This window comes from Diabrotica undecimpunctata, chromosome 6 (genome assembly GCF_040954645.1).
Source record: "Diabrotica undecimpunctata isolate CICGRU chromosome 6, icDiaUnde3, whole genome shotgun sequence".
Lineage (NCBI taxonomy): Eukaryota > Metazoa > Arthropoda > Insecta > Coleoptera > Chrysomelidae > Diabrotica > Diabrotica undecimpunctata.
Window position 1 is genome coordinate 13,023,979 of NC_092808.1, and position 12,137 is coordinate 13,036,115.

At 32.7% G+C, this 12,137-nt stretch overlaps 2 protein-coding genes across 2 annotated transcripts in view; one reads left to right on the forward strand and one right to left on the reverse strand.

Annotated features, from left to right (window-relative positions):
- LOC140443141 (XK-related protein 4-like) overlaps positions 1 to 11,172 on the reverse strand; it is an 80,730-nt gene extending 69,558 nt beyond the window's left edge. The window contains exon 1 of the mRNA XM_072534229.1: positions 10,217 to 11,172. Within this exon, the coding sequence (XP_072390330.1) occupies positions 10,217 to 10,817 (601 nt within the window). The 5' untranslated portion in view covers positions 10,818 to 11,172. The remainder of the gene's footprint in view (positions 1 to 10,216) is intronic.
- Positions 1,565 to 4,853, forward strand: LOC140443139 (uncharacterized). The gene is made up of 2 exons (XM_072534227.1): positions 1,565 to 2,723; positions 2,784 to 4,853. Exons 1-2 carry the CDS (start codon positions 2,537 to 2,539, stop codon positions 4,703 to 4,705), a joined length of 2,109 nt encoding a protein of 702 aa, XP_072390328.1. The 5' UTR covers positions 1,565 to 2,536; the 3' UTR covers positions 4,706 to 4,853.
- Positions 11,173 to 12,137: the final 965 nt, after the last annotated feature.

Sequence of the window (12,137 nt, forward strand, 5' to 3'; positions counted from 1 at the left end):
ATGTATTTTTATTTTAACAACGCCGTAAATAGAAATTAACAATTAATTATCAGACAAAATATAAAACTAAATATTAAAGTCCGTAAAAATAAAAGAGTAAAACAAAGTCAAATATTATAATCGTAATGAGAGCTATACGCCTGTTTCTGTGAAACTAATCTTTCAAATCTAGGCTGTGTATTTGAGACACACACAATTATATCATTTTCAAGTACGAGACGATTTCTAACTCTTGTTTTAATGGCAGTCATAGACGAGAAACTTAACTCACACAAATATGATGTTACAAATGGAACCAAACATTTTACAGCTTCACTCGCCAACTGGGGGTATTCCTGCATCTTTTCGGTCCAAAATTGGTCCGAGTTCTGGGAAAAAAATTGGAGCTTCAACATTCCATCACTTGATATTTCAATAAGTTTTTCTTTCATGTTTATTTGTATTTCAACATGCTGAAAGGAATCGGCTAAAAACGGATTTAGTATCCATCTGCAACTGTCGTAACTGTTTTGAATTTCTTCGGGAAAATAATCACAGAGCTGTTGTTTTAAATTGAGCAAAGTAACATGCATGTCAGCAAAAACTTGTTCAAAATTTGTAGCACTGTAATTGGATACATTTTCCATAATTTCCTGAAGGCACTATTAGAATGAATCGAGTTGTTTTTTGCCAAGTAAGGTCGACCATAAATCGATTTTTCTTAGAAACGCCTTAATTTTATCTGTGGCTGTAATTATATTAATGTCGCGACCTTGTAAATTACTGTTCAAAATATTTAATTGCTCGAAAATATCAGCAAGGAAACCTAGTTTCAGAAGTCAAATAGGATCGGAAAATTGATTTTCATATGGGGACTTCTCATCTTTCAAATACATTAAAAGCTCGGCTCTTAAGTGAAATACTCTTTTTAAGACGTTGCCCCTTGAAAGCCACCTTACTTCGGTGTGATAGAGAAGATTTTCAAATAAAGCACCCATGTCTTCTTAAATTTTTCTAAAAATACGGGTCTGCAAAGCTTTTCCTTTAATGGAATTTACAACTTTAATGATGGTTTTCATAACACAGTCCATTTCAGGAGGTAAAGCTTTGGACGCAAGAGCTTCTCGATGTAAAAAACAATGTCTCCATTTGGCATTATTTCTTGTAATTTGACGACAAGACCAGATTTATGTCCGGTCATAGCTTTAGCGCCATCTGTGCATATAGCAATACATTTACCCCAGTCAATATCACATTTACTTGTACGTTTCACAAAAGTGTCGAGTAAACATTTTCCAGTGGTATTGGTCTCCAATGGGGAACAAAATAAAATATCTTCTTGAATGCCATTATTTGTATCATATCTTACAAACGTAATGAATTGGGCACAGTTAGATATATCTGTGGATTCGTCCATTTGAAGAGAGAAGTACGTGTATTTATTAAGATTTTCCACAACTTGCGCTTGAATATCTTCTGCCATATCACTAATTCTTCTTTGGATAGTATTATTTGACAGAGGTATTGTATTTAATTTTGCAGCCTCTCTTTCCCCACACATTATATCGCTCTTGCGCGTGCAAACGGAGTTAAGTCTGAAAATGTCCAAATCGAGATAACTTCATAAATGAACACGTTTTAGATCGAAATTTTATTGTGCAAAAGGATTTATCTCTGTTGTTTACGTTTACGAGCAAAACTTATTAGTGATACCGAAGATAACTCATTTTGAAATGTGTTAAAGGAATTTATGTCAAATAGACTCTGTTGACACTATAATGTCGGTCAGTGCAAATGGAGTTAAGTCTAGTTGTATTACAATGCGCCAATTTTTCGGAACTTGCCTAAATCTGCACTAAACACGATGCATCACCTCATCACGTGTTTTCGACTCGCAGCTGAATAACATTGAGTGGCTTATTGGTATTTTGTTTTCATTTGCGTTCTTTACGGTGAGACGTGCACATATTGTGAGATCTACTACTCGTATTAGAGAATAATATCATTAATATCATAAGTAAAAATGTTTGCAGAAAGACGAGAATTTCTTGCCGCTCTGAAAGAACGGGCATTAAATTCAGAAGGTAAGTAAACTATTTTAGTTTAAAATTAGTAATAACTATTTTTTACCTCCGACGCAAAAACAGAAGTGTTATCACTACCAGTTATACGTTTAATATGTGTGTGTCTGTGTCTAAGACATCGTAGCTCATCAAAGATTGTGCCGAGATGTGTTTTTTTATTTAAAGCTGCCGCTGACGTAATCGAGACAGCTCTTAGGTATAATTTGTTTGTTTGTGTATTTGTGTGTCTGTCTGTGGCATTGTAGCTCCTCAATAAATGAACCAAATTATGATACGTTTTTTTTTTGTTTGATGTCGGCACAATAAATTATTTAGATGGTTTTTAACTATAATTTATGAAGATATATTAAGGCGTTGAGCTCATATTTCGTCGGGGGTTAATGAAATTTTAGAATTTTTTTTTATAAAATAAATTATGATAAATAAATTAATGAAATTTTAGAATTTTTTTTTATAAAATAAATTATATTTCAATGTTTCTTATTGTTTCAGCTGAGCTCAAAGTAAATACTGACCAGTCCATTACACCAGAAAGTGATACAGCCATGTTTTCGAATTTGGAATGTGAACAACGAGAAAACAGGAAAAAAAAACAAGAAAATATCGATTCTCGTTTTGATATTTGTAAAGCTGATATTTCTGAAGCTGGTTGTAGCAGAGGTCAGTTTTGTTACATTTTAGAAAATAACAAATATTAATTTATTCTAAATGTTTTTGCAGATGCACCTAGTGAAAGGATTACTGAGTTCTTTGGAAGCGATATCGACGACAGTGACAAGGATCCAGATTATGAACTTCCTGAATCAGATGACTCGAATAGTATTCCATTGGTTTCGTTTGAAAATACAATAGATCCAAATCAATTGAATAAAAATAAAAAAGGAAGAAAATCGGTAAAAGGTGATACTAGAGCAATGAGGAAAAAAAGAAAAATGGAAAGAAATGCAGGTAAAGAATACATGACTCTAAAAAATAAGTTGATGAAAGGCAAAAAATGTAAGGTACTTGGAGATTGCCGAAAAGGATGCGGTAAAAAATTTGATACCGAAGTACGTAAACAGTTATTTACAGAATTTTGGGAGTTAGGGGATTATAATAAAAGGGTTGCTTACTGTTCAAGTCTTATTTTGAGGCAGGAAAAAAAGACAATGAAACTTAATTCATCAAAAACAAGAGCTTGTAGCTATCAGTATCACTTCAAGATCGCAGGTGAGCTCGTTGAAGTTTGTAAACAGTGCTTTCAAAAAACATTTGATTTGTCGAATAAGTTTATAGAAAATGTTATTACAAAAACTAGCTTTTCCGGTATAACAACAGAAGATAAAAGAGGAAGCCATATACCTGCGAATAAAATAAATTCAGACAGAATTGACATGATAAAGCAACATATAGGTCTTATACCTACATACAAAAGTCATTATTGTCGTGAAAAAACTGGAGATAGACGTTTTTTGCCTTCTTTTTATACATTGACCAGAATGTATGATGAATATAAAGCTTGGATCCAACCTCAAAGTCCCGTAAGTAGAAAGATATATGAGACTATTTTTCATACAATGAACATTTCAATAAAAAAATATAGTAAGGATACATGTCAAACTTGTGACAAGTTACATAACACTATAGTGAATGAAAAGAAAGAAGAACAAAAGGAAAAAATAAGAAGAGAACTAAATCGGCATCAAGAAGAAGCAGAAGCTGCATACGCAGCAAAAAGAAAAGATAAAATAATTTGTCAAGATGACAAGTCCCAGAGAGTTTTTGCTTTTGATTTGCAGCAGTGTTTACCCACGCCCAGCCTAAACACTTCAATAGCTTTTTATAAAAGGCAACTCTGGACGTACAACCTTACAATTCATGATTGTGGTAATAACAAAACTACTTGTTGTATGTGGTATGAAACGATTTCTGGTCGTGGAGCCAATCAAATAGCTTCTTGTTTGTATAAAGAGCTCTTAGAAATCCCACCAGAAGTACGAAAAATAACATTGTATTCTGACACTTGTGGAGGGCAGAATAAAAACTCTCATCTCATTGCAATGTTTATGGTCTTAATGGTTAGTTCTGGTCTCGATACATTGGATCATAAATTTTTAATTCCAGGACACACAAGAATGGAGTGTGATAGCGACCATTCGATAATTGAAAAAAAAAAGAAAAAATATGAAAGCCGAATTGAACATCCAAGAGACTGGTATCAACTTGTTCGACTGTGTGGTAAAAGATATCCCTTTAAGGTTCAAGAAATGACTAGAAATGATTTTATTGATTTTGCAAGTTTACTAAAGAGTTCATTACAAGTAAGAAAGGTAGATAATGACGGTAACCGCTTTATTTGGAAAGATGTCAAATGGATTAGATATCAAAAAGAATTTGGACTGTTTTCGTATAAAAATAGTTACAAAGAAGATGAACCATTTAAAACAATGAATTTTCTTAGAAGAGGTTTCTCATCTCCTCCATTAAATCTACCAAAATGTAAATATCCAAATCCAATTTCTTCAGAAAAAAAAAGTAATCTAATGGATTTATTACCATACATAGATGACGTATTTCACGATTTCTATAAAAACTTACCTACGCAGACCGATGTTGCAGACTACTGTTCAGAAGAAGAAGAAGATATACTAGATGACGATTAGTGCAGATAGGGTTATGTACGCTAAAGTTTTGTGCATTTGGAGATAACTATTTTTTTCTCTCATGTTATAATGATTTTCAAAATTACAGGGTAATATTTTCATTTAGTTTGTAAAATTAAATAAAGTTTTTAATTCATCTTTAATTAGATTTAAGTTGTTTTATTTAAAATTTGCTTATAAATTCATAAAAATTTTTAAACGCTTATATCTCAAAATGGCAATTTTGGACTTATCTCCGTTTGCACGCGCAAGGGCGATATGTACCATTTCAACAGCTGCTAGAAAAATCAGATTTTCAGCAATTGTGTGCGGATTACTAGTTTTGGCAACACGATAAGCAACTTTATAACTTGCTAATAAGGCTTTTTTATTAGTAGTGGTTGCCAAGGGAAAACTGTCTTGCTGTTTGTGAAGGACGTTCAGTTTTCTTTCAAAGAATTCTACGGGCTTGTCTTTTTTATCTGGATGTTTGCTATTTAAATGTCGAAGTAACTTTGATGGCTTCATGCTTTCTTTTGACAAGACTTGTCCACAAATATCACATTGTGGTTTATTGGAAATAACGGTAAAACCATATTTAAGATATTCATCAATGTAGAATCTGTTTTTCTTTTTATTGTGCTACTGCCACTTTCAGACGTAGATGGTTGTGCACTTCTTTTTAAAAACTTATCCATAATTTATAATTTATCGTAGACGTAAATACGTAAACGGGAATACGTAAGTCGTAAAATATTTACTCATTACTCAATACCGCGTTCGCCACCATAGGCTGTTTGGATTCCAACTTCCAACTGAGGTTTCGTTGCGCATCGACGCTTATATAAAGCCAAAACGAGGCTACGAGAACGTTCCAGAGTGCCATCTAGTAGCGAGCGCTTTCGCGATTATCATGGAAGAGTTTTGCGATGTAGACACAAGCTAATATGTCGCGGTGTACAATGTGCAGTCGACTTCTTATTATTTATTTTTATTGTAAATGCTATTCTGGCAGAAGTACCTACTACTAATTACTAGTGGAACAGATCGCAATCATTAAAATAATTGTATTAAAATAAAATAATTGTTTTTGATTTAAACTTAAACAGTAAAGTAAAATTAAATTTGAGAAACCATCAGATAATTGTAAATTAGGCACGCTATTTCTGTCAAATAATATTGAATAAATGAGTGGGGGGAAATTGGGGGGTCGCGAACAAATGTTTTAGCAAAAAGGGGTCGCGGTTTAGATAAGTTTGGGAAACTCTGACTTAAGAAATAAGAAGCATGGATGTAGTCAGCTATTGAATTGACTTTAAACTTCCAAATATAAAAAAGTAAAGCGAGATTCATTATACAGCCTTACATTCTAACTATAAAACAAATAACCGAGTGTTTATATGTATTTTTAAGAATCCATTATAATATAATATGTAAGTTGTATGTCATTTATTTAATTTGGTAAAATAAATTTTCTTGATAAATCAAATGTTTATTTTAATGTTACTTAACAACTCCAAAAAGGTACTAATAAATTGTATTTCAAAATACTCGTTAAGCTGAAAATTCATTTACAGTTTCCTTGAAATTTAAGTTAGCAAGATTCCTCTATATGGGGCGTGATTTCCAAAGAAGTGTGTAGCATAAACATTTACAACACAAATAAAGAAACTGTTTTCTTTGCAAGGCCATTTACAGGCTATTTTTAATGTTGAGGCATATTCCCAAAATTGCTCTTCCAATATTTTAAATGGCACTGCTATAATATACCAAATTGATTAATGCTGGTGTAAAAAAGGAATTAGGAGCGATGTGCTATAGAAGTTTGTTGAAGTTGTGAAGTTTTGTGGAACTTATAGGTAGTTATAGTTTGCAAACCAATAGTTTTTTTGTCTATTGAGTTCTAACAAAGTATATCTTGTACACTTGGTCCAACAGAATTGTATATCATTTAGATCATTTTTTATATTAATGATTATTACTTGCAGTGATGCAACATTTTCTCCTGACTGTATGCCCGAATGCACTTTTGCTCAAAAAAAATAATTCTTTGGTGTTTTACGAGACAACGGAGAAGACGTTATTATAAGAAACCAAATAGACTATATACTTGTTAACAAAAGATATCGAAATAGTTTCAACAGTGTTAAAACCTACCCAGGCGCTGATATTCAATCTGACCACAATCCTTTAGTGGGCGTGTATATAGAACCAAGTTAAAGAAAACACGCGGAAAAACTGTAAAAAAACATGACATGAGAAAACTGAAATGAAGTGAAATAAAAGAAATAGTCAGCAAAACAATAAATAGAAAATTCAAAGAAATCGATAATACAACGGAAAGCACAGAAGAGAAGATAGAATCCCTTAATAAAACGATAGACGATATTAAAGACAATTTGATGAAGAACGAAGAATGTAAGAATAAGGCATAGATGACGACAAAGATTCTGCAGCTGATGGAAGAAAGAAAAACAGAATAGTAAGTAACCTTGTTAATGACAATGGAGAGGTAATCGTGGACAAAGAGAGTATTGATAATACCTGGAAAAATTGCATACGAAATTTATTTTTTGGTGAGAGGGAGAACCAGTCCCCAATACCTACGGAAACCGGACCACCTATACTAGTGGCAGAAATAAGAGCAGCCATAATATAGCTAAAAGAAGGGAGAGCTCCAGGACCAGACGGAGTACAGTCTGAATTTCTTAAACTTCTTGATGTTGAATCTTTAAGAATACTATGTACAATCTTCAATAATATCTATGACACGTTACCAAAGAAACAGGTAGCGAAAAAGTGCGGAGGATCATCATCATCATCATTTTGGCTTTACAACCCTGTGTGGGTCCTAGCCTCCCCAAGAATTTTTTTCTAGTCGTCCCTATCCATCGCCTTCCTCCGTCAAGCACATAATTTCCATATTTCTCATATCTTGATCTATGTTATCTAGGAATCTTGTTCTGGGTCTTCCTCTTCTTCTTTGACCAATAGGTCTATCAAGGAGCGTTTTTCTAGCTAAGTCGGTTTGCTCCATCCGCATTACATGGCCTACCCACCTCAGACGTCCTATCTTAATGTGTTTTACGATATCTGGTTCCTGGTATATTCTATAGAGTTCGAAGTTGTATCATCTTCTCCAGACACCATTTTCATTTACCGCTCCATAGATTCGCCGAAGTGTGGACGATATAGGCTAATAAGTCTAATGAGCCATACACTAAAACTTTTTCTTATAATTATACATCGCAGAATATACAAGCTATGCGAAGAGAGAATACAAGACACACAGTTTGGATTCATGAAAGGCGTAGGTACGAGAGATGCACTGTTTAGTCTACAGGTATTATTCCAAAAATGCAGAGATATGACTTGCGATATCTAACACCTACTTTGTGGACTACAAACACTGAAAAATGATGGATGTTCTAACAAAAGCCCAAATAGATGATAAAGACTGGTGTATAATACAAAATTTATACTAGAACCAATCAGCCACAATAAGAACAAATCTAGGAGATGAACCGACGGAAGCGATCCAGATTCTGCGAGGCGTTAGACAAGGGTGTATACTTTCACCTACATTATTCAACCTATATTCAGAGGAAGTATTTAGTGAAGCCTTAAAAAATTACAAACATGGAATCCTTTTAAATGGAGAACGCCAAAACGACAACAAAACAAAACGAAAACAAAATGACACTGTTTGCAGACAGTTTAAACAGTTTACAGCAATTAATAAACAAAGTAAATGAAGTAAGTGAAAGATTTGGACTACAAGTAAACGTATCAAAAATTAAATTTATGGTCATCAGCAAAAATAAAATTAAGGCATCCAACTGCTTTCAAGAATACACCAGTGGACCGAGTAAAACAATTTAATAATCTTGGAACAGTAGTAAACGAACAATGGGATCACTCACAAGAAGTAAAATGTAGAATAAAGAAGGCTAGGAGTGCATTCAACAACATGGCCAAACTGTTTAAAAGCCACAACCTTAATCTGGTGATAAAAGTAAGGCTTTTACGATGTTATAATATCTTCTCGATATTATACTACATAGTTGAATCCTGGACACTTACTGAAGCGTTGGAGGAAAAACTTGAAGCCTTCGAGATGTGGAAACGGCACTAAATACAGATTATTGAAAATAATCCTTCAAGGCAAAGTATTCGGAAAGTGAGGAATTGGGAGAAGAAGAATATCATGGTTAGAAACATGAGGAAATGATTCTCCACAACAACAACTAATCTATTTAAAGCATCAGTTAAGAAAATAATTATAGCCAGAATGATCGCCAATATTCGAAACGAACAGGCACCAAAAGAAGAATTTTGAGGAGAAACGTTTTTATTTTAGCCAGATAAGGATGAAGATATGTGGAGTTGATTATTTGTAAATGTTCTTGTAGACTATTTAACACAGAAAGGGAATCAGAAAAAAATACGGGGTATGGAATATTACTTTCTGTTATAAATTTTATAGCTTTCATGATGGCAAAAGCTTCTGCAGTATAAATTAATGTTTTTTGCTCAGTTTGAATGTGTGTTGTCTTTTGCAGTGGTATGATAAATGCAGAATCGATTTTCTTATTTCACACAAATAATATTTCTAGTTTGACAAGTAGATGATTAAAAAAGGGCTTTTAAAAAAAATAAGCTATATAAAAGAATTCTAAAATGACCACCTAAACATCCAAAAGTGGATTTCCTAATTTAAAGTTGTACATCACAATAAAATATTGCTTTTTACATTAGTGAAGGTCAAATACCTTATGTCCAAGATTTAGTAAGAAATAGGTTTAAATTTTATCTCTGGCTGGACAGCAAGTTCATCACCCAAATGTCTTTCACTTCAACTCAAAAATTCTAGGATTCAGTCCCAAACTTTAATATCACAAAACACTACTAAGTGTAAGAAAAAAATAAAATTTTATTTAATAAGAGTGACATACAAGAAAAAGAAGGAATAAGGAAAAAATAAATAAATATAAAATAAACTATAAAATTGACATATTTATATGATACAATGATGAGAGAAATATTAAACAAAAAATATCACATAATAATATCTAAGTTAAACTGAGATAACAGTAAATTAAAAACAGGAAATTGTCTGATTCTAATTTGGAGTGCAGCTTATAAAACAAAAGAACAATATTTGTCAAAAATAATTGCAAGGATAACTCATATGGTAAACTGAGAAAAATTGTTTTATATAATATTAGAAAGCTTCTAACAGTCTAAAAATTTGATATAATACAATAATACAAATAAAAAGTATTTAATCTACTGAATGTAAGCCTTATGTAACTGATAAACTTTCCAGGAAATCAACTTAGATTGTAATTGCAAGTATGTGTAAGCCAATTAATTTGGCAACATTAAGATTGCAGAGATTGTAAAAATAGAAAAATCCAACTCATAAAATAAAAATCATATGTTCTGTCAATCAAACTTGAATAATCACCTACAATCTTTAATTTCAAAATATTTGTACTTATAAAACAATAAGTAATAGATACCACTTACTAGTAAATGTATTCCCCTCTATTTCTCTTCCATGGCTCTGAAATATAATGGCTAACTGGAGTATAAGTTGTGGGGCAGCTTCCAAAAAACATTCTAAGACTCTTAACAAAGCTACATCTGAATCTTCTTTGACCATAAGTTCATAATATTTCCTTTGGTTTTCTACATCTTGATCTTTTTCCGCCTTCTGAGATCTTAAGGCATATTTTAAGGCATCAAAGTACCTTAGGATAGGTGCCAATTGAAATATCAGAACAAAAATAATACACATTCGTTTCCTAGTAAATCTTTTGGTTAAATTCGTTCCCCTATTTCCATTCCCGTTGTCTAGAACATACATTCGCACACTAAAAGCTGTGTTGATGATGGCAGGTATTATAATGAAGGATAAAGTGGCAAAGAAATAGGCTAATTCTTTGTTGGCGTAATATCTGTAGGCTACATTACAGTCGAAAACTATATCTGCAATGTGGCTGATAATGGAAAACACAAACCCTGCAACATCCCAATTTGTAGCTCTATCTTTGGATGGTATCCTATCGACTTCGTCCCGTTCAGAGTTGCACATCTTGGTTTGATACAAAATGGTCATTTTTTTCATGCAGTGCCCATATAATATTGTCCTTGCACTTAGTTCTTTTTTTCATAATATTCAAACACTATCTTCACTTATTTATAAATATTGTTATAAATAAAAGAACTACAAAAGGTTGAGAGGAACATTTAAGCACATAAGAAAATACATTTTTTAACAATAACACCGTTTTGGTGATTCATCGCGACTTCTCACTGCTTTCAAGTTCTAAGAATGAAATACCTCCGCAACGACAAGTCTGGACCATTTCAGAAATTAGAAAAGTGAGGACGAAAACTTATGTGTTAAAAGAGCGAGACGAAATGACGAAACATACGGACTACGGACATAACTACAACACAACAATAATGAACTTAGGAAGTTGTGACGTGAGTTCGAGTTGTGACAGGTTCAAAAGTATTCCTCTGATGAGTCAGGAGTTCATTTACATTTCACGATTATAGTCGACCATTCATTGGCGTACGGGTGGTTTTATATACGCAGTTAATTTAACTCAAAATATAATAAATTAAAATATAAAAATAATATTTTGGCAGGTGTACTGTATTTTCATCATAAATGAAATTATGTTCATACCGTTTTTACCACACGTTTCTTTTGTGCCTTTTTCTTCTCAAAGTGAAAGCTTCTAAAGACAGTTTAAGAAAAATCTCTGTCTTGAAAAATCAAACTTTATCCATCCAATCCTAAATGTAGGCCTCCTCCGATTGCTTTTATCTTTCTCTATCATGTGCCAATTTTATTCACTATTTACCGGTCACTGTTTTTATGTTGTATACACATGAGGTATCCCTAAGCTACTTTTCGTGTGTCTTTCTCTTTCGATCTCCACTCCTCACTCCAGGATTTTTCGTGTCTGCCTGTTATCATAGTATCTAGATCTACTAAAAGGCTGGTCCATCACCGTTCCATTTTTAGCAGCTCCTCCACGATAGCCTTGAATTTGTTCTCCGTTTTATTTCAGTATTTTTAATCTTATCTCCCAGTAACACTGCAAGCGAATTTCGTCGCATTGGTGTTTGTGTTGTTTTCAGTTTTTAATAGACTTTAAAAAATACCTATACTTTTTTAAATAAGGACAATATCTCAATTTGGAATGGAGTCAGCCTAAACTTTGTACACATTGTAATATAAGTTCCCTACATTTGGCGCAAATCGCGTAACTTCGTGATTATTTAATTATTAAAATAAATTACCTATTTTTTAACAATCTCTTTCATTTTTCATGAATTCTTCTCAGTTCTGATAAATTATTAAACTGTAATTATTAAGAATCTGAACTGTCAATCGGTGTGATAAACCTTACATGATATTTGCTGGTATTTT